At 38.0% G+C, this 24713-nt stretch overlaps 1 protein-coding gene across 1 annotated transcript; it reads left to right on the top strand.

Moving 5' to 3' along the window:
* Positions 1-1235: 1235 nt before the first annotated feature.
* LOC138308106 (uncharacterized) lies at positions 1236-23298 on the top strand. The gene is made up of 3 exons (XM_069249051.1): positions 1236-1902; positions 4157-4172; positions 20489-23298. Exons 1-3 carry the CDS (start codon positions 1462-1464, stop codon positions 20959-20961), a joined length of 930 nt encoding a protein of 309 aa, XP_069105152.1. The 5' UTR covers positions 1236-1461; the 3' UTR covers positions 20962-23298.
* Positions 23299-24713: the final 1415 nt, after the last annotated feature.

The following is a 24713-nucleotide window of genomic DNA, read 5'->3' as shown; positions in this document are numbered from 1 at the left end:
TGCTATCTAGTAGGAATTTTTGCGTAAGGGTGTGTTCTGGATGTATACATGTGCGTGTACGCACACATTTATAAGGAGCCGGTGATAGGGTAGGACCTATCTAGGAAGGTTAATTAGGGCGATACAGAAGAGCACTATATATATATATCTTAAGGATCTGGGTATAGTATATGTACAACACTAAACAAAAGATAAGATATCCAATAAAAAGCTACCTGGCTCCATATCTTGACCAGGAAGTCATAGCGACCCAGTTTTAGTGATCATGGGAATACCCAGGCTGAACATATTGGCAGGGACCAAAATCGATCTCATTATCACGTGAGGGGGCTTGTCGTTTTATGCATGCAACAAATTCATTGTTTTGGGGGTTTCTTTCATTTTTTTTTCCTATTATTTATTTTTATGAGTCCTTAATATATATTTAGTGACATATATTTGTTTCTCTAGAGTATATATACATGTAATTAGACACTGTATGGAGATGCAAAATCGGTATTAGAAGGGGGGGGGGGGGCGAGTGTTGTCCGTAGTGTCTCTTAGAACAACTTGTTGTTTTAAATGTGAAATTCAATATTTTATTTACTCTGCAAAAATGACTAAACAGTAAAGGCAATAAATAATTATCCATCAACGACTGACTGGCGCTTACATATGAAAATATTTATAATACTGTACTAAAATGTATTTAGGTAACAATAATTATTTGTGAGGGAAAGGCTTTCAAAGATGTGCATGGAAACTTGTGCCTAATCATCATTGTTAAATTGTGTGACAATCAAATTAATTTCAAACTAAAACTCTAGTAACTGGATGATGAATGAATATTCAATATTTATTTATTCAAATTCAATATTTATTACTGAATAAATTAATTAATGAAAAGCATGAATGAAAGCATAAATCAATGAATATTCATTCAACGCAAAGGAACGGATAACAACTATCGTTATGATATCATGAAATATCGAGTGTTTGGAGTTAGGATATATGTTATATACCCATTTGAACTCGTACGTTATGCTATTCAAAGTCAAATATCGTCCATTGTGTGTCGACCTACCCCACAAAGCCACAGGTATGTATAGTCTTCCTCTCGGAAGTACTATGAATCGCGAGTTTTAACAGGTATGTAGATATATGTATCGCGTTAAAGGACACACCTGCCAATGTGTCATGTTACTAAAAATAGATATAGGGGAAGTCCAAACCACAACCGCTACACCATCAGTGTAAATTGTATCTAGCCTACTTTCGGTATATGACGCGGGTCGTGAATGGGTTTTCCAACCAATCATTCACAGCTCACACCAGACTGTCCAGCTAAATCGGGTTTTCCATGAAGTAATCATTGTAAACAACTCGAACCGGCCGCAGCAAACAACTGAAACCGAGAACAGAATGTTGTGATTTTATAACAATCTGTTTAAGAAAAATTTGGGAGATTTTGTTAACTCAGCAATGGCTGCCGGCGAATCAAGCTCAGACCGAATGGTAGATGAGGAAAACCACGATAGTACCACAACTGTTCCATCCAAGCAGCGTATGGGATGTTTAAAGTCTCGAACTCTAGGACTGTTTTTTGTGGTGTCGATTCTGATAAACTTTTTACTTATATCGATTATGTTAGGACTCTTACTGGCCGGGAAGCTGGCACAGGTCGAGGGCCCTGGAATGGCGGACCCCCACAGTGGGGATGAAATTCTAATGAGGCCAGTTGTGCAGGGAGGAAGGCAAAAGGGGTCAGTGCTCAATATCCCGCAGCTAGACCAAGTGTGTATACAATGTGACCCCGGGGATGGGGTTAAACTTGATCTCTTCAAGCTCTACCCGATAAACAACGGCACCAAACCTCTATGCTGTAAAGAATACAACGCTACTGAGATAGAAGCTAGTAAAATGGTAAGATTGGTAGATTCTATAGATTTTAGTCGTTTTCTAGTAATTAGTATTTAAGCTAATAAAGTCTCTGATTTAGTTGGTTATCACTGTAGTGTGTTCTCCGCAATACATTATTTTCTTTTTTTTATATACATGACAAACCAATTATACAGGTTTGTACATTCTACGATGCAGTAAAACGATCGACGATGCAGTAAAACGATCGATGCCGGATGTGTTTTGTCCGACTTTGAGTTCATGTTAAATTCGTGAGTTAGTTTATGATTTTTGAGATTATTTATGTTTGTGAGAGTATTTATGATTTTTCGTGTTATCAATTTTACGGGGGTAAAGTTAGCGTGGTCATAAGTAATAAATTAGCTTTGTTCGTGATCACATTTCAACCCGTTTGACTTACACTCTCCCACCGCTTTATACTCATTGTCATTCATAAAATTACGTAAAAAGAGAGGGGGGATTAAATGCCAACGCAAGTTAAAAATGCTGCTGATTGTTGCATAATCAATATAATATTTACTTTATTATTTTATTATAAATTTCCATGTAAATTGTGTAAATGATGGACCCGCAACTGTCATAAATACGTTGAACAATCTCAGCAGTCCTGAATAATTTACTCGATATTCCAGGGGTTACTATCACTGTCGTTATGTCCACCATTGTAGTGATATGTCCACCTTCCGATATCAAATACTCTTATCGACTCAGACAGGAAGAGATATCAAGTGACTCCAGGATTTTATTGTGAATGGAACAGGATGTCATTCGTGTAGTAAAGAATAATCTCGGGTGGCTCGCGTGTGACCGGTGTCGAGTGCAATATACGTAAGATGCCTAATATAACTATGAGCAATATCTAAAACGATCGATACCGTATAGACTCTACGTAATATCACACCCTGTCTCGCCTCAGTGATCAGATCAAGTAATATCACACCCTGTCTCGCCTCAGTGATCAGATCAATGATATAAGTAATATCACACCCTGTCTCGCCTCAGTGATCAGATCAATGATATAAGTAATATCACACCCTGTCTCGCCTCAGTGATCAGATCATTGATATATCAGAAGAAATCGATATCTGGGCCGAGTGATACAAATACATGATCCCGACTGTCATATTATGACTTCAAGTCATGACCTACATGTACCACTGTGTAGTTCGCATACGTACATAATTCAACTTAAATAAAATACACATACACTGTACATGTACTGTAAATAATTAAAATAAACCCTAAACCGATCGTGGTTGGTGCATACAATTTTGGACGGTTTAGTGAGGGTTCGATTTTGAGAAGTGAACCCAATATCGACCACTGTAATAAAATTAGTACATAGACCAATCTGCCAGATGAATTGGGATCTCGTATATGTCTGCTCCTTTGCCTTCTGTTGCCTATTCACAAACATTTATCACCGTTCACCTCATGATTTACAATCCCATTGACTGTCGTTATCAGTATAAAGTGTTATAAATAGCGACGTTGGTTACATTTTACAGGCCTGAAATCGCTTGTAACTATTAAGGGGATCTTAGGGGTGTCAATCTTATTCGGTGCCCATTTCCAATGACAATTATTTCAAAATTTAGCCAAACTACCAAAAATACGATTAACTTGGAAATGTCTTCTTAATCTACCAAGTTATTACCTGAAATGTTGTTTGGTTGAGCTAAGGTCAAATTAAGGCCGGTCTCCTGTTATATGGTAAGGGAGGCTGCAGTAGCTCCTTTTATTAGCAGAACTTTACCATTTTCATACACGTAGTGCAGTCTCACTGGAGCACATCGCAAAAGATCAAACTACACACCCCACGCTGTCACAATAATAGACTAATGTATCTATCACTCAATTAATGGGACGAAATAGTTTTCAAGAACTTTCATAATCATTTTCGTGTCTGAAGTCATCTCGCCCAAAGAGCAACAAAGCTTAATGTATCTGTGAGCTTAGACGAAATGTCGATTTAAGTTGATGTAGAATAAATGGGAAAAGATTAGACTCAAATTTAGTCGCCTTTACCCATGGAAAAGCCTTTTGCCTGTACAATTAGCTGTTAGCTGGTTAGAAGATATATATATCCGTTTTGTTGTTTTCGAGTTCTTGAGTGGTTTAAATATACATACAGTGTATAGATGTTCTCAAGTCCCTGTCGTCAGATATATAGTGCATGAATACTTCCTGACCACAATATAATTAATTTATTCCGTAAGTGCAAAATAATAATTATAAATATTTGTTTTCTTTGTAGTTAACCACTGCTGATCGTTAGTAAACAGACTATCGTATAGGGACCTGTAAACAGACTATCGTATAGGGACCTGTAAACAGACTATCGTATAGGGACCTGTAAACAGACTATCGTATAGGGACTATCGTTAGGGACCTGTAAACATGTAAACAGACTATCGTATAGGGACTTGTAAACAGACTATCGTATAGGGACCTGTAAACAGACTATCGTATAGGGACCTGTGTAAACAGACTATCGTATAGGGACCTGTAAACAGACTATCGTATAGGGACCTGTAAACAGACTATCGTATAGGGACTGTAAACAGACTATCGTATAGGGACCTGTAAACAGACTATCTCGTATAGGGACCTGTAAACAGACTATCGTATAGGGACCTGTAAACAGACTATCGTATAGGGACCTGTAAACAGACTATCGTATAGGGACCTGTAAACAGACTATCGTATAGGGACCTGTAAACAGACTATCGACTAAACAGACTATCGTATAGGGACTTGTAAACAGACTATCGTATAGGGACCTGTAAACAGACTATCGTATAGGGACCTGTAAACAGACTATCGTATAGGGACCTTGTAAACAGACTATCGTATAGGGACCTGTAAACAGACTATCGTATAGGGACTTGTAAACAGACTATCGTATAGGGACTTGTAAACAGACTATCGTATAGGGACCTGTAAACAGACTATCGTATAGGGACCTGTAAACAGACTATCGTATAGGGACCTGTAAACAGACTATCGTATAGGGACCTGTAAACAGACTATCGTATAGGGACCTGTAAACAGACTATCGTATAGGGACCTGTAAACAGACTATCGTATAGGGACCTGTAAACAGACTATCGTATAGGGACCTGTAAACAGACTATCGTATAGGGACTTGTAAACAGACTATCGTATAGGGACCTGTAAACAGACTATCGTATAGGGACCTGTAAACAGACTATCGTATAGGGACTGTAAACAGACTATCGTATAGGGACCTGTAAACAGACTATCGTATAGGGACCTGTAAACAGACTATCGTATAGGGACCTGTAAACAGACTATCGTATAGGGACCTGTAAACAGACTATCGTATAGGGACCTGTAAACAGACTATCGTATAGGGACCTGTAAACAGACTATCGTATAGGGACCTGTAAACAGACTATCGTATAGGGACCTGTAAACAGACTATCGTATAGGGACCTGTAAACAGACTATCGTATAGGGACCTGTAAACAGACTATCGTATAGGGACCTGTAAACAGACTATCGTATAGGGACCTGTAAACAGACTATCGTATAGGGACTTGTAAACAGACTATCGTATAGGGACCTGTAAACAGACTATCGTATAGGGACTTGTAAACAGACTATCGTATAGGGACTTGTAAACAGACTATCGTATAGGGACCTGTAAACAGACTATCGTATAGGGACCTGTAAACAGACTATCGTATAGGGACTTGTAAACAGACTATCGTATAGGGACCTGTAAACAGACTATCGTATAGGGACTTGTAAACAGACTATCGTATAGGGACCTGTAAACAGACTATCGTATAGGGACCTGTAAACAGACTATCGTATAGGGACCTGTAAACAGACTATCGTATAGGGACTTGTAAACAGACTATCGTATAGGGACCTGTAAACAGACTATCGTATAGGGACCTGTAAACAGACTATCGTATAGGGACCTGTAAACAGACTATCGTATAGGGACTGTAAACAGACTATCGTATAGGGACCTGTAAACAGACTATCGTATAGGGACCTGTAAACAGACTATCGTATAGGGACCTGTAAACAGACTATCGTATAGGGACCTGTAAACAGACTATCGTATAGGGACCTGTAAACAGACTATCGTATAGGGACCTGTAAACAGACTATCGTATAGGGACCTGTAAACAGACTATCGTATAGGGACCTGTAAACAGACTATCGTATAGGGACCTGTAAACAGACTATCGTATAGGGACCTGTAAACAGACTATCGTATAGGGACCTGTAAACAGACTATCGTATAGGGACCTGTAAACAGACTATCGTATAGGGACCTGTAAACAGACTATCGTATAGGGACCTGTAAACAGACTATCGTATAGGGACCTGTAAACAGACTATCGTATAGGGACCTCGTAAACAGACTATCGTATATGGGACTTGTAAACAGACTATCGTATAGGGACCTGTAAACAGACTATCGTATAGGGACCTGTAAACAGACTATCGTATAGGGACCTGTAAACAGACTATCGTATAGGGACCTGTAAACAGACTATCGTATAGGGACCTGTAAACAGACTATCGTATAGGGACCTGTAAACAGACTATCGTATAGGGACCTGTAAACAGACTATCGTATAGGGACCTGTAAACAGACTATCGTATAGGGACCTGTAAACAGACTATCGTATAGGGACTTGTAAACAGACTATCGTATAGGGACCTGTAAACAGACTATCGTATAGGGACCTGTAAACAGACTATCGTATAGGGACCTGTAAAAACAGACTATCGTATAGGGACCTGTAAACAGACTATCGTATAGGGACCTGTAAACAGACTATCGTATAGGGACCTGTAAACAGACTATCGTATAGGGACCTGTAAACAGACTATCGTATAGGGACTTGTAAACAGACTATCATACAGGGGCTTTTAAACAGACTATCGTACAGGGACTTGTAAACAGACTATCGTATAGGGACCTGTAAACAGACTATCGTATAGGGACCTGTAAACAGACTATCGTATAGGGACCTGTAAACAGACTATCGTATAGGGACCTGTAAACAGACTATCGTAAGGACCTGTAAACAGACTATCGTATAGGGACCTGTAAACAGACTATCGTATAGGGACCTGTAAACAGACTATCGTATAGGGACCTGTAAACAGACTATCGTATAGGGACCTGTAAACAGACTATCGTATAGGGACCTGTAAACAGACTATCGTATAGGGACCTGTAAACAGACTATCGTATAGGGACTGTAAACAGACTATCGTATAGGGACCTGTAAACAGACTATCGTATAGGGACCTGTAAACAGACTATCGTATAGGGACCTGTAACAGACTATCGTATAGGACTGTAAACAGACTATCGTATAGGGACTGTAACAGACTTCGTATAGGACTGTAAACAGACTATCGTATAGGGACCTGTAAACAGACTATCGTATAGGGACCTGTAAACAGACTATCGTATAGGGACCTGTAAACAGACTATCGTATAGGGACCTGTAAACAGACTATCGTATAGGGACCTGTAAACAGACTATCGTATAGGGACTGTAAACAGACTATCGTATAGGGACCTGTAAACAGACTATCGTATAGGGACCTGTAAACAGACTATCGTATAGGGACCTGTAAACAGACTATCGTATAGGGACCTGTAAACAGACTATCGTATAGGGACTTGTAAACAGACTATCGTATAGGGACCTGTAAACAGACTATCGTATAGGGACCTGTAAACAGACTATCGTATAGGGACCTGTAAACAGACTATCGTATAGGGACCTGTAAACAGACTATCGTAAAAAGGGGCTTTTAAACAGACTTTCGTATAGGGACCTGTAAACAGACTATCGTATAGGGACTTGTAAACAGACTATCGTATAGGGACCTGTAAACAGACTATCGTATAGGGACCTGTAAACAGACTATCGTATAGGGACCTGTAAACAGACTATCGTATAGGGACCTGTAAACAGACTATCGTATAGGGACCTGTAAACAGACTATCGTATAGGGACCTGTAAACAGACTATCGTATAGGGACCTGTAAACAGACTATCGTATAGGGACTGTAAACAGACTATCGTATAGGGACCTGTAAACAGACTATCGTATAGGGACCTGTAAACAGACTATCGTATAGGGACCTGTAAACAGACTATCGTATAGGGACCTGTAAACAGACTATCGTATAGGGACCTGTAAACAGACTATCGTATAGGGACCTGTAAACAGACTATCGTATAGGGACCTGTAAACAGACTATCGTATAGGGACCTGTAAACAGACTATCGTATAGGGACTTGTAAACAGACAATCGTAAAGGGACATGTAAACAGACTATCGTATAGGGACCTGTAAACAGACTATCGTATAGGGACCTGTAAACAGACTATCGTATAGGGACCTGTAAACAGACTATCGTATAGGGACCTGTAAACAGACTATCGTATAGGGACTTGTAAACAGACTATCGTATAGGGACCTGTAAACAGACTATCGTATAGGGACCTGTAAACAGACTATCGTATAGGGACCTGTAAACAGACTATCGTATAGGGACCTGTAAACAGACTATCGTATAGGGACCTGTAAACAGACTATCGTATAGGGACTTGTAAACAGACTATCGTATAGGGACCTGTAAACAGACTATCGTATAGGGACCTGTAAACAGACTATCGTATAGGGACCTGTAAACAGACTATCGTATAGGGACTGTAAACAGACTATCGTATAGGGACCTGTAAACAGACTATCGTATAGGGACCTGTAAACAGACTATCGTATAGGGACCTGTAAACAGACTATCGTATAGGGACCTGTAAACAGACTATCGTATAGGGACCTGTAAACAGACTATCGTATAGGGACCTGTAAACAGACTATCGTATAGGGACCTGTAAACAGACTATCGTATAGGGACCTGTAAACAGACTATCGTATAGGGACCTGTAAACAGACTATCGTATAGGGACCTGTAAACAGACTATCGTATAGGGACCTGTAAACAGACTATCGTATAGGGACTGTAAACAGACTATCGTATAGGGACCTGTAAACAGACTATCGTATAGGGACCTGTAAACAGACTATCGTATAGGGACCTGTAAACAGACTATCGTATAGGGACTTGTAAACAGACTATCGTATAGGGACTTGTAAACAGACTATCGTATAGGGACCTGTAAACAGACTATCGTATAGGGACCTGTAAACAGACTATCGTATAGGGACCTGTAAACAGACTATCGTATAGGGACTTGTAAACAGACTATCGTATAGGGACCTGTAAACAGACTATCGTATAGGGACCTGTAAACAGACTATCGTATAGGGACTGTAAACAGACTATCGTATAGGGACCTGTAAACAGACTATCGTATAGGGACCTGTAAACAGACTATCGTATAGGGGACCTGTAAACAGACTATCGTATAGGGACCTGTAAACAGACTATCGTATAGGGACCTGTAAACAGACTATCGTATAGGGACCTGTAAACAGACTATCGTATAGGGACCTGTAAACAGACTATCGTATAGGGACCTGTAAACAGACTATTGTATAGGGACCTGTAAACAGACTATCGTATAGGGACCTGTAAACAGACTATCGTATAGGGACCTGTAAACAGACTATCGTATAGGGACCTGTAAACAGACTATCGTATAGGGACCTGTAAACAGACTATCGTATAGGGACCTGTAAACAGACTATCGTATAGGGACCTGTAAACAGACTATCGTATAGGGACCTGTAAACAGACTATCGTATAGGGACCTGTAAACAGACTATCGTATAGGGACCTGTAAACAGACTATCGTATAGGGACCTGTAAACAGACTATCGTATAGGGACCTGTAAACAGACTATCGTATAGGGACCTGTAAACAGACTATCGTATAGGGACCTGTAAACAGACTATCGTATAGGGACCTGTAAACAGACTATCGTATAGGGACCTGTTTAACAGACTATCGTATAGGGACCTGTAAACAGACTATCGTATAGGGACTTGTAAACAGACTATCGTATAGGGACCTGTAAACAGACTATCGTATAGGGACCTGTAAACAGACTATCGTATAGGGACAAACAGACTATCGTATAGGGACCTGTAAACAGACTATCGTATAGGGACCTGTAAACAGACTATCGTATAGGGACCTGTAAACAGACTATCGTATAGGGACTTGTAAACAGACTATCGTATAGGGACCTGTAAACAGACTATCGTATAGGGACCTGTAAACAGACTATCGTATAGGGACCTGTAAACAGACTATCGTATAGGGACCTGTAAACAGACTATCGTATAGGGACTTGTAAACAGACTATCGTATAGGGACTTGTAAACAGACTATCGTATAGGGACTTGTAAACAGACTATCGTATAGGGACCTGTAAACAGACTATCGTATAGGGACCTGTAAACAGACTATCGTATAGGGACCTGTAAACAGACTATCGTATAGGGACCTGTAAACAGACTATCGTATAGGGACCTGTAAACAGACTATCGTATAGGGACTTGTAAACAGACTATCGTATAGGGACCTGTAAACAGACTATCGTATAGGGACTTGTAAACAGACTATCGTATAGGGACCTGTAAACAGACTATCGTATAGGGACCTGTAAACAGACTATCGTATAGGGACCTGTAAACAGACTATCGTATAGGGACTTGTAAACAGACTATCGTATAGGGACTTGTAAACAGACTATCGTATAGGGACCTGTAAACAGACTATCGTATAGGGACCTGTAAACAGACTATCGTATAGGGACCTGTAAACAGACTATCGTATAGGGACCTGTAAACAGACTATCGTATAGGGACCTGTAAACAGACTATCGTATAGGGACCTGTAAACAGACTATCGTATAGGGACCTGTAAACAGACTATCGTATAGGGACCTGTAAACAGACTATCGTATAGGGACCTGTAAACAGACTATCGTATAGGGACCTGTAAACAGACTATCGTATAGGGACCTGTAAACAGACTATCGTATAGGGACCTGTAAACAGACTATCGTATAGGGACCTGTAAACAGACTATCGTATAGGGACCTGTAAACAGACTATCGTATAGGGACCTGTAAACAGACTATCGTATAGGGACCTGTAAACAGACTATCGTATAGGGACCTGTAAACAGACTATCGTATAGGGACCTGTAAACAGACTATCGTATAGGGACCTGTAAACAGACTATCGTATAGGGACCTGTAAACAGACTATCGTATAGGGACCTGTAAACAGACTATCGTATAGGGACCTGTAAACAGACTATCGTATAGGGACCTGTAAACAGACTATCGTATAGGGACCTGTAAACAGACTATCGTATAGGGCCTGTAAACAGACTATCGTATAGGGGCTTGTATATTAACAGACTATCGTACAGGGACTTGTAAACAGACTATCGTATAGGGACCTGTAAACAGACTATCGTATAGGGACCTGTAAACAGACTATCGTATAGGGACCTGTAAACAGACTATCGTATAGGGACCTGTAAACAGACTATCGTATAGGGACCTGTAAACAGACTATCGTATAGGGACCTGTAAACAGACTATCGTATAGGGACCTGTAAACAGACTATCGTATAGGGACCTGTAAACAGACTATCGTATAGGGACCTGTAAACAGACTATCGTATAGGGACCTGTAAACAGACTATCGTATAGGGACCTGTAAACAGACTATCGTATAGGGACCTGTAAACAGACTATCGTATAGGGACCTGTAAACAGACTATCGTATAGGGACCTGTAAACAGACTATCGTATAGGGACTTGTAAACAGACTATCGTATAGGGACCTGTAAACAGACTATCGTATAGGGGCTTGTAAACAGACTATCGTATATGGGACTTGTAAACAGACTATCGTATAGGGACCTGTAAACAGACTATCGTATAGGGACTTGTAAACAGACTATCGTATAGGGACTGTAAACAGACTATCGTATAGGGACTGTGTAAACAGACTATCGTATAGGGACCTGTAAACAGACTATCGTATAGGGACTTGTAAACAGACTATCGTATAGGGGCCTGTAAACAGACTATCGTATAGGGACTTGTAAACAGACTATCGTATAGGGACCTGTAAACAGACTATCGTATAGGGATAGGGACCTGTAAACAGACTATCGTATAGGGACTTGTAAACAGACTATCGTATAGGGACTTGTAAACAGACTATCGTATAGGGACCTGTAAACAGACTATCGTATAGGGACTGTAAACAGACTATCGTATAGGGACCTGTAAACAGACTATCGTATAGGGACCTGTAAACAGACTATCGTATAGGGACCTGTAAACAGACTATCGTATAGGGACCTGTAAACAGACTATCGTATAGGGACCTGTAAACAGACTATCGTATAGGGACTTGTAAACAGACTATCGTATAGGGACCTGTAAACAGACTATCGTATAGGGACCTGTAAACAGACTATCGTATAGGGACCTGTAAACAGACTATCGTATAGGGACCTGTAAACAGACTATCGTATAGGGACCTGTAAACAGACTATCGTATAGGGACCTGTAAACAGACTATCGTATAGGGACCTGTAAACAGACTATCGTATAGGGACTTGTAAACAGACTATCGTATAGGGACTTGTAAACAGACTATCGTATAGGGACCTGTAAACAGACTATCGTATAAACAACTATCGGGACCTGTAAACAGACTATCGTATAGGGACCTGTAAACAGACTATCGTATAGGGACCTGTAAACAGACTATCGTATAGGGACCTGTAAACAGACTATCGTATAGGGACCTGTAAACAGACTATCGTATAGGGACCTGTAAACAGACTATCGTATAGGGACCTGTAAACAGACTATCGTATAGGGACCTGTAAACAGACTATCGTATAGGGACCTGTAAACAGACTATCGTATAGGGACCTGTAAACAGACTATCGTATAGGGACCTGTAAACAGACTATCGTATAGGGACCTGTAAACAGACTATCGTATAGGGACCTGTAAACAGACTATCGTATAGGGACCTGTAAACAGACTATCGTATAGGGACTGTAAACAGACTATCGTATAGGGACCTGTAAACAGACTATCGTATAGGGACCTGTAAACAGACTATCGTATAGGGACCTGTAAACAGACTATCGTATAGGGACCTGTAAACAGACTATCGTATAGGGACTTGTAAACAGACTATCGTATAGGGACCTGTAAACAGACTATCGTGATATAGGGACCTGTAAACAGACTATCGTATAGGGACTGTAAACAGACTATCGTATAGGGACCTGTAAACAGACTATCGTATAGTAAGTGACGATGATTTGTACGATGTGTATACAAATGACAGTACATGTACACATGTAACATTTCATGCACAGCCAGTGACTATACTAATGTGTGACGATGATTAGTACGATGTGTATACAAATGACAGTACATGTACACATGTAACATTTCATGCACAGCCAGTGACTATACTAATGTGTGACGATGATTTGTACGATGTGTATACAAATGACAGTACATGTACACATGTAACATTTCATGCACAGCTATACTAATGTGTGACGATGATTTGTACGGTGTATACTAATGTGTGACGATGATTACTATGTACGATGTGTATATACAAATGACAGTACATGTACACATGTAACATTTCATGCACAGCCAGTGACTATACTAATGTGTGACGATGATTTGTACGATGTGTATACAAATGACAGTACATGTACACATGTAACATTTCATGCACAGCCAGTGACTATACTAATGTGTGACGATGATTTGTACGATGTGTATACAAATACAAATGACAGTACATGTACACATGTAACATTTCATGCACAGCCAGTGACTATACTAATGTGTGACGATGATTTGTACGATGTGTATACAAATGACAGTACATGTACACATGTAACATTTCATGCACAGCCAGTGACTATACTAATGTGTGACGATGATTTGTACGATGTGTATACAAATGACAGTACATGTACACATGTAACATTTCATGCACAGCCAGTGACTATACTAATGTGTGACGATGATACTAATGTACACATGTGCACAGCCAGTGACTATACTATGTGATGACGACGTACGATGTGTATTCAAATGACAGTACATGTACAACATGTAACATTTCATGTACAGCCAGTGACTATACTAATGTGTGACGATGATTTGTACGATGTGTATACAAATGACAGTACATGTACACATGTAACATTTCATGCACAGCCAGTGACTATACTAATGTGTGACGATGATTAGTACGATGTGTATACAAATGACAGTACATGTACACATGTAACATTTCATGCACAGCCAGGTGACTGATACTAGATGATGTGACATGATTGATTATTGTACGATGTGTATACTAAATGTCTGATAGGCTTCTGTGCACATGATAATCATTTCTCGTATGCGACAGTCCAGTGACGGTATACTAATGTGTGTCTGATGATCTTGTTAATGATGTGTATTACGAAGATGACAGTACTAACTGTAGACTAGCATTGTAACATTTCATGCGCACAGCAACACAGTGACTATCAATAGTGATGTGACGAATGATTTGTACGATGTGTATATAAATGGACAGTACATGTACCACATGTAAAATTCTCATGCACAGCCAGTGGACTTATATAGTGTGTGACGATGATTTGTACGATGTGGCGTATACAAACTGACGTAATGTAAAACACTGTATACATTTCATGCAACAGACCAGATGGACTATACTTAATGTTGTGACGATGATTTGTACGATGTGTATATAATAATGACAGTACATGTTACACATGTACCTTTTCATGCATCAAGCTCCAAGTGATCTTTACTAGTGTGCTGACGAATGTTTTGTACGCGATGTGTATACAAATGACCAGTACATGTCACCATGCTAAACTTTCATGCACAGCCAGTGACCTAAATTAACTTGGTTGGGGTGTGTCGATGAGTTTTTGTTACGTGATGATGGTGTAATATGAAATGATCAAGTAGACATGTGTAGACACAATAGTAAGTATCTCACGCGCTGGACAGCCAGTAGTACTTAGTACTAATGTGGGACGCGATTGATTTTACGAGGTGATGTATACAAATGGGACAGTACATGTACCAATGTAATCATTTCATGCACAGCCAGTGACTATACTAGTGTGTCGACACGATGATTTTAGTTCGATGTGTATAACAAATGTTAGTACCACGTACTACATGTACAATTTCATTACAGCAAGTGTTCATACTAATGTGTGACGTGTGATTTGTAGCGTTGGTGTGAGTATCACAATTAGATCTCATAGTATAATGTGACTCGCATTGTAACTGTTTTACATTGCACAGCCAGTGGACACTTTACTATTGTGTGACTGACTGTTTACTACTGACTGTGTATAACTCACCAAATCGACCAGTACATGTAACCTAACAATGTTAAACACTTTCTATGAACAGCCAGTGACTATACTAATGTGTGACGGATGATTAGGTAACGATGTGTATACAGAATGACAGTACATGTTCACATGTTACTACTTTTAATGCACAAGAAACAGTGACTATTATAGTGTGCTCGACAGATGATTAGTGCGATGGTGTATACAAATGAAAGTTACTATGTATCACTTGTTAACTTTTCATGCACAGCACAAGTGGACATATACTAATGTGTGACGATGATTGGTACGATGTGGTCCTACAAAAATGAAGGTACATGTACACATTGTAACATATCATGTACACGCCAGTGAATTATACTATGTTTGTTGTACGGATGATTTGATTCGATTGTGTATAAAATTGACAGTACAGGCTTTACATGTAACATGTCATGCAACAAGCCCAGTTCATGTTGGACTTTTACTAGTGTGTTGTCAGATGATTAGTACGATGTGTATACATAGTGGGACACATTAAATGTATATAGGTAAAACATTTACTGCAACAGGCAGTGAATAATTCTTAATGGTTGTGTCGTTAGATTTAAGTAACGATGTGATATATATAAATTGACAAGTATCATGCTACAAATTGTATAAAATCTCATTGACACAAGCCCAGTGGACTCTCCTAACTAATGTGTGTGTCGATGTATTAGTACAGATGTGTATAACAAAGGCCAGTTACATGTACACATGTAAACAACATTTTCCGATGTTACAGCCAAGTGTGGATCTTCATACTGATGAGTGCCTGTGTATCGATGATTAGTACGTTGTGATAATATAACATGGACTGTACCTGTACACAATGTAATATTTCATGTATCAGCCAGTGACTATTACTTACTGTTGTGGGACGATGATTAGTAACGATTGTGTATATAAATGAGTGTAACATGTCTAAACTTGTCTACATAGTTTTCCAAGGCATGTAGCCTGTGAGGTCCTCATAATCTAGTATGTGAGGGACGATGAGTAAGTACGATTTGTATACAAAATGACATGTACATGTCAAACATGGTAAAACATTCATCGCACAGCCAGTGACCTATACTAGTTGTGTGAACGTATGAATTTGTATCGATGTGTATAAAATGCACAGTACATGTACACATGTAAAAATTTTCATACGCGCTACAGCGCAAAGTGACTTTACTTAGGTCGTGTGACGGATGAGTCGTGTTTGTATACGATGTGTGTATATAAATGTGTCAGTGGTTACATGGTTACCCATGTTACCCATTTTTCTTTGTGAAAGACCTGATGTTAGTCTTAGTACTAATGTTGTGGACGATGATTTGTTACGATGTGTATTACAGAAATTGACAGTACATGTTTCGATGAGCTCATGGAATAGCTATTTCGTATGCAGCACATGCCAGAGCACACGAATGTTAATTGTGTATTACTAATGTTGTGAAGATGAATTTAGTACGCTGTGCTATATAATTGGAAAGTTAATTGGGCCTACACAGGTAACAATTTTCCTTGCTAGCTAAGCCAATGAATTATTACTAGTGTGTGCCGGATGAATTTCTGTTACGATCTAGTGATACAAATGACAGTACATGGTACAACATGTAAAAATCTCATGCAAATGCCTGTGACCTATTACTAATGTGTGACCGAATGATTTGTACGTGGTGTATACAAATGACAGTTTACATGTACACATGTAACATTTCAAGCACAAGACAAGTGGAAAATTTTTCATCGTGTGATCGATTGTATTAGTACAGTGTGTGTATACAAATGATCAGTTAATGTTCACATGTACACAATTTCACATTCGCAATTCAGCCCCAGTGACACAGCATTTTTTATACTAATGCTGTGCGCACCCTCCCACTATGAATTTTTGTACGTTGTTTATACAAATGACGGTACGCATGTTACACATTGTAAAACATTTCAATATACACAGCATAGTGACTATACTAGTGTGTGACAAGGATTTTGTTCGATGTGTATATAAATGACAGTACATGTACACATGTAACATTCATGTAACATTTCATGCACAGCCAGTGACTATACTAATGTGTGACGATGATTTGTACGATGTGTATACAAATGACAGTACATGTACACATGTAACATTTCATGCACAGCCAGTGACTATACTAATGTGTGACGATGATTTGTACGATGTGTATACAAATGACAGTACATGTACACATGTAACATTTCATGCACAGCCAGTGACTATACTAATGTGTGACGATGATTTGTACGATGTGTATACAAATGACAGTACATGTACACATGTAACATTTCATACATGGATGTTTAGTACTCGATGTGTTATGCACAGAGAGATGACGATAGTAACATGCTAACATGAGGTACGATAATTTGTACATTAGTCTACAAGCATACGATGTGTATATATATGGGGTTGTGACAGTACATGTATGACATACATGTACACATGTAACATTTTAATGCAATATGTCTAAGTGACTTGTACTACTGTGTGACGATGATTTTTCTGTGTATACAGAACAGTGGACATGATTACTAGTGTGTTGACGATGATGTATGTGCGATGTGTCATTGAACGAAAAGACAGTACATGTACACATGTAACATTTCATGCACAGCCAGTGACTATACTAATGTGTGACGATGATTTGTACGATGTGTATACAAATGACAGTACATGTACACATGTAACATTTCATGCACAGCCAGTGACGATGATTTGTACGATGTGTATACAAATGACAGTACATGTACATTTCATGCACAGCCAGTGACTATACTAATGTGTGACGATGATTTGTACGATGTGTATACAAATGACAGTACATGTACACATGTAACATTTCATGCACAGCCAGTGACTATACTAATGTGTGACGATGATTTGTACGATGTGTATACAAATGACAGTACATGTACACATGTAACATTTCATGCACAGCCAGTGACTATACTAATGTGTGACGATGATTTGTACGATGTGTATACAAATGACAGTACATGTACACATGTAACATTTCATGCACAGCCAGTGACTATACTAATGTGTGACGATGATTTGTACGATGTGTATACAAATGACAGTACATGTACACATGTAACATTTCATGCACAGCCAGTGACTATACTAATGTGTGACGATGATTTGTACGATGTGTATACACATACATTTGTTATACATGAACAAAACACGATGTAAACAAAATGACAAATGTACACATTAACATGCACACAGTTGACTATACTTTGTATTAAACGATGAAAATTGATATAAAGTAAACATACATCAACTTACTTATGTAACAAAATATTTTGAAGTCCAGTATTTCATTTGATTTCGCAATGACAGTGTTAACATAAATAATGAACAAACATTTAAATACAGATGCTTTCCGACCAGTACGAATATGACAAATAAAAGTAAAAAAACGAATACGAGTCACTTACATGAAACCAATCAACATATCAGTTTTGCAAATGGACAGAAATTCTGTTTTAAAACTAAAATGTGGGACGTCATGAAATATGTGTATAGACAAATTTTGTAAACTGTACATAGTAACACATTTAACATTCACACAGCCAGTGACATTACGAAATGTGTGACGACCTAAATTTAACTGTTACAAAGTTTCTGTAATACTATAAAATTTAATGTACTTTTGTAAGAAGAATTACATTTTCAAAATACAGTTCATAAACCAAGACAATACTAATGTTTTTTGGTTGATTTAGGAAAACGACCATTTTTACATAAATAAACCGTTGACAGTACATGTACACATGAAACATTGCTATCAACTATACATTATGAAGCATAATAAGTGATTAATGTACAAAATCTGTATACAAATTTGAAATTTTACTTCATTAAAGGCAAAAACGTCATTTTGCAACGTGTTTTAAAGTTGGTTTTGAACTGTGAACAGTCCGGACTATTGAAATTACCATTTCTTACAATTAGTGACCAGTTAATTTTCCGATAGATATTGGAGAAATTCAAACATGATTCTAACAGATTTCAGTTATCTGCATATTTAGCTTTAAGATATGTATAAAAAATTACATGTCTATTCAGTGTTTTGTTTCCAACATTAAGTATAACCAACATGACAGCGAGGGAAAGAATACAATAGATGTCAGAAGACCATTCACAAAAACATGTGATTTTATACAAATTAATACAGAAAACTTCAAGAAGTTGAACAGCCCACTTTAATACCATAAAATAAACGTCGAACTTTCGATACAAAATCAGATATAATCGTATGCATCAACATGTACTTAAATTGTAATTGGGACGATTTCGAATCAGGCTAATTTTTGCAAGTCTGAATAATTGTTTCCGGCGTATCCAGATGATGTCTTTTAACTGCCACTAGGGGGAGATTACAAGTTTTCCTGTCTGATAATTTTGGAGACTTTTGTAGCAGTGACTATACTAATGTGTGACGATGATTAGTATGATGTTTATACAAATGACAGTACATGTACACCGTCAAAGGATGTAAACAGAATAAGAGTTGTCATCAAAATAAACGTCGAATGTCGATACAAAATCATTATGCTGTAACATTGTAATTGGGACGATTCGAACAGGCTAATTTTTGCTCAATATATTGTTTCCGGCGTATCCAGATGATGTCTTTTAACTGCCACTAGGGGAGATTACAAGTTTTCCTGTCTGATAATTTGGAGTTTTCCCAGTCGATCACATTGATCGCCTGTGTTGCATAGTCTGTCAGTCTGTAATACGATTTGTTAATCTGTGACGCGGACTGTTTTCTTTCATATCAGGTTGATTGGGATTCCGCTTCTTTCCAATTTTCCTCAAGGCGGACCCCAAACGTCCTTTCGTCTATCCTACTAGTTACCCAAACGCCGCACGTAAAATAGTCACTGGTTGTCGAAAATAGCATTACACAAATTAGTTGTCTCTCTTCTTTGATGTTTTATGTGAAGAGGTTTGATAAAGCACAATAATAATGGTCATAGCCGGGAAAAGAGATCACTTCACTAGAGGTCAGAGTGTCAAAGATCAAACCTTTTCACTCTGAGACACAGATTCATATTAGAAAAGCAAAGTGAATGAATTTGTCTAGAATGACATCAAAATGTCTCGTCAAAGCAAAGTCGATTTATGAATGATGAATTAATACTGTACATGATTTTTGTCATAACCATGCTTCTTTGTGTTCTAGATAAAGGACTACTGTGGGCAGAATATGACGGATCTTACAAAAAAGGGGGAGTAACTCTGCGGACACTCGGGTCGTACACCATGCTTACTGTCCCCGAGACCGGACTGTATATTGTTTATAGTGATTTGGAGTTCAGAGGGACCATTGACTCGGAGGGAGACTCGCACAAAACATATATTCAAGTACATTCCTTAGTGAAATATCCTAACAAAGTGGTGCAAATGCACCGATTTTTGCTGAAGGAAAATGACATAAAGAAAAGCGTAGCTACAGCTGTGTTGGAGCTTAACGCCGGTGATTCGGTCTTCGTTGCCGTAAAAGACATGAGTTGTATTTATGACGACTCCACAATAAACAGATTCGGTTTACACAAATTGCATTAATGTTTGTGATATGACGTTTATGTTGTTTTGTGGATTGGAACGTCATGGACTATTTCTGAACAGTTGACGTTCTCGAAAAAAATCTGCTTTTTTAAAGTGCCAATTCTTATTCGTGATATCGAAGTGATTGAGACACAGTGTTCAAATACCAATATTACGTTCGAAGTAGACTGAGCGAGGAAAAAGACCAAAATGTGAAAGGTTTGCAAAACTATCTAGACGTCTTTAATGAATTTGAATGAAAATCTAATTGTTTTGAGGCAAGTGCACTATATATAAGCAGACTGATTGCTCGGCTAAATTGTCCACATATCTCGTGTAGAGCCTCTTTCTGAAATATTTACCTCATCCCGCAAGGTTTTGATTTAACCCGATGTATCAAAGTTGCTTCCCTCCATTTCTGATCTACCAGAGTTACTTCCCTTCAGTAATGACAGAGTTTAAACAAAGGGAAGTAACTCTGGTAAATCAGACAACCGCAGCGACCTAGGGGAGATAAATCATATATTATGTATTTACATGGAAATCGTATAGCACCGTGCATTTTCTCCAGTTTCTAGATTAGTCCCGAGGATATAGCACAGGTTCATTGAGGGAAATATATATGTCAGTGTCGGTAGGGACATGTTGTTGGGGACATGTTGGTTGGGACATGTTGTTGGGACGCCGCCGTACCAATGAGGAAACTTAATCATTATTTATTAAGTCATAGTATTAGATTTTAGCATAATCAACAGAAAAGCGAATTGCTTTAAGTCATTGTACATAGCGTTGATATTATACATTTGTGTATTTGTTTTATTTCACAGAGAGTCGTGTACACTTGGAAATACATCAATATACATGTACAGTGTAAAAGTTGTCATTCTGAGTTTACCATATGGATGAGTACGTATGTACGGTTTGACTGATGACCTTCCCGGCTTGATGGATGGTCTAGAGTGTGTGCGCATGCGTGTATGAACTAATGACTGTGAATCATACATCGTGTGTTACTTATCATATGATCTGAAATTAGTGTACGTTTTATCTATTCACAACATGTGGATCTTTTTTTATATTTTTTGATGGGCACGTATAAAAATCACAAAAGACAACATGTCAACTGTCCTTGAAAATAACGATGTTTTGTTTCGGTAAAAATGAAACATGTGCAGTAAACTTTAACCATTCAGCTTTTTTACCTTTTGAAGAACATGTCAGTGATGTTAAAGATGCTCCACCGCTGACAAATGGTATACTTTCGCTATCAAAAACAGGAGCAGACGATTTTGTATTTTTCTTCAGTTACAAAATTACTTACTTTACACCATTACCACCATTTAAAAGTTCGAGCTTCTAATTTTACTTCATGTTAAAAATATGAAAAATGATTAATTGCATCCCGAAAAAATTAAGTGGCACTATATCCTATATGGAATTAAGTGCTGATTGCGCATGCATCAAAGGCAAAATAAATTATTTCATATTATTTTTTGTGTTAATTAGGCAAATATATACACGATAAAACACCAATTATTGTTCAAATGATGACTATAATTTATGCTCTGTCGGTGGTTGAGCATCTTTAATATTACATCCTCGATATTCAAGGGGTTACTATCACTGTCCTAATATCCAATTTCTGGACTACAAGTGCCCAGAAGTGTATTTGTATTTTGTAATGTGTTTTTTACACTATTGGTTGTACAAATGTAAACGTTGTGTGTATTTGATACAATATATGTTTCAAATCTTTGTTGTGGTAAAGTTCATGTACGCGCGTGTCATGATTTTTGGTTGAAGGAGTATGAGAGTATGAGCGATGATATAGCGATGAGATATCCCTTGAGTTTTATAAGTATTTATTTGAAAAAAACGCCTTTTGGTTGAATTCCAACTATAAACACACATGTATTTGTACCAAAGTAAATTACTCTTGTCGGGTAATTTAAGCGCGGGTCGCATAATTAATATTTTTGTTCCAAATAGCTTGTCACAATTCTTTAAGTTATTTTTCAGATTCAAGTAACATTTCGAGATATTTAGTAAATTATATTCCGATGTAACGGTCGTGTAAAGAGAGAGTTCTCGAAGTTTAATGTAATATGGTATATATGTCTACTTGGAGTTATCGTCCTTGATACTCATTACTCATGATTTAGGGATGCCGTCATAAATCTCTGTAATTCTAAAGTTAGAATTATAAATGTGTTTCATTAACATTATCAAACAGGAAAACCTCATTGCTTATCCAGAAAAATAATACAGTCTTCATTGATTCATAACAAATTCATATGAAAATATCCTGTTAATATGTGACTTGAAATTGAAATGTTAAATAAATATTGTTGTTGACTAATATCGTTTGATTTTTCGTGTTACGAATTATATCCCGGTGGCGATGTTAACTTCTGATTATGTTAAATTATACCCCGCAACGAAGTTAGTGTGGGAGGGTATATTGTAATCAGACAGTCTGTCTGTCCGTCCAAGAAATGTCCGGACAACTCCTCCAAAGCTCCTTGGTCAGTCTCTATGAAACTTGATGCTGGAGACCACGTGTAGATGTGCATACATGTTTACGTTTTGCTGAATGCATTTTGACATGAACACAGTTTTGTATAATGACCAACGACTCATTAGCTTGGGATGCACTTTTTCACACAAGGTCAATTATCGTAATATAATTATGGGTGTATATAATTGGATATATCAAATACTTCTAATAACATGTTTTCCTATAAGAGGTAGCGGGGAGTTTTAATTAGATTTCCAATCACCAGTTGCACATACAGAATATGTAATTGTGCATTAATTCTGACACCAACAAAATACAACAATCAGATACAGTATGTATGTGTTCTTTTAAAAAAGAAGGTATTTGTTCAGATTGATAATTCCATCATATGGCATGCTCAAGAGGAAGGGCGACAACTCCCATAGAAGTCGATTCACTCTGACCACAAACTTCAGTCAGATACTCTACATGTAAAGTTGCATGTATACGTACTTATGTCTTATTTTATCACTTGAACGATATTAATATTGATTTGTCTTTGTATAGACCTACAGTGCGAAGACGGAAAGTATACAATGCTGTGTTGGGTTCAAACTAGGGGGAGCTAATTTCAAGGTTTTTATTTCTTTTATTTTTTATTTTTTTTTTTTATTTTTCAGATTTTCATTAAAGATGCTCCACCGCTGACAAACGGTATTTTTGCACTATCAAAAACAGGAGAAGACGATTTAGTGTTTTTCTTCAGTTACAAAAGTTACTTACTTTACACCATTACCAACATTGAAAAGTTTGAGCTTCTAATTTTACTTTAAAAAAAGTAAAAATAGGGGGGTGATCGGGTGGTGTACAGTGGTTAAAGTTTATTGCCACTCGCCTTTCAACATAGCCGGCCGGGGTTCGATCCCCCGCACGGATATACCCGTGAAAAGGTCAGGGGTCAACCTGCACGATCACTGTGGGTTTCTCTGGCGGGCACTCCGGTTTCCTCCCACACACTAAGACCCCTCGCGCGCTTACTATCCGGGCCATCGAGAGTGATTTACATAAGTTCGTTATTAACTTGTTTCTCAATCGATGTAAATTAAATAAAGTATTTTATATTTAATTTTACTTCAAGTTAAAAATATGAAAAATAATTAATTGCATCTCGAAAAAAAATCCGTTGCACTATGTCCTATATGGAATGAAGGACTGATTGCGCATGCACCAACGGCAAAATAAATTATTTTATAGTATTTTTTGTGTTAATTAG

Source organism: Argopecten irradians, chromosome 14 (assembly GCF_041381155.1).
Source record: "Argopecten irradians isolate NY chromosome 14, Ai_NY, whole genome shotgun sequence".
Classification (NCBI taxonomy): domain Eukaryota; kingdom Metazoa; phylum Mollusca; class Bivalvia; order Pectinida; family Pectinidae; genus Argopecten; species Argopecten irradians.
This window is presented reverse-complemented; position numbering and strand designations above follow the sequence as displayed.

What these genes read in the sequence shown, in the direction of transcription:
- LOC138308106 (XM_069249051.1), top strand. Translation starts at nt 1,462, where the DNA reads ATGGCTGCCGGCGAATCAAGCTCAGACCGAATGGTAGATGAGGAAAAC.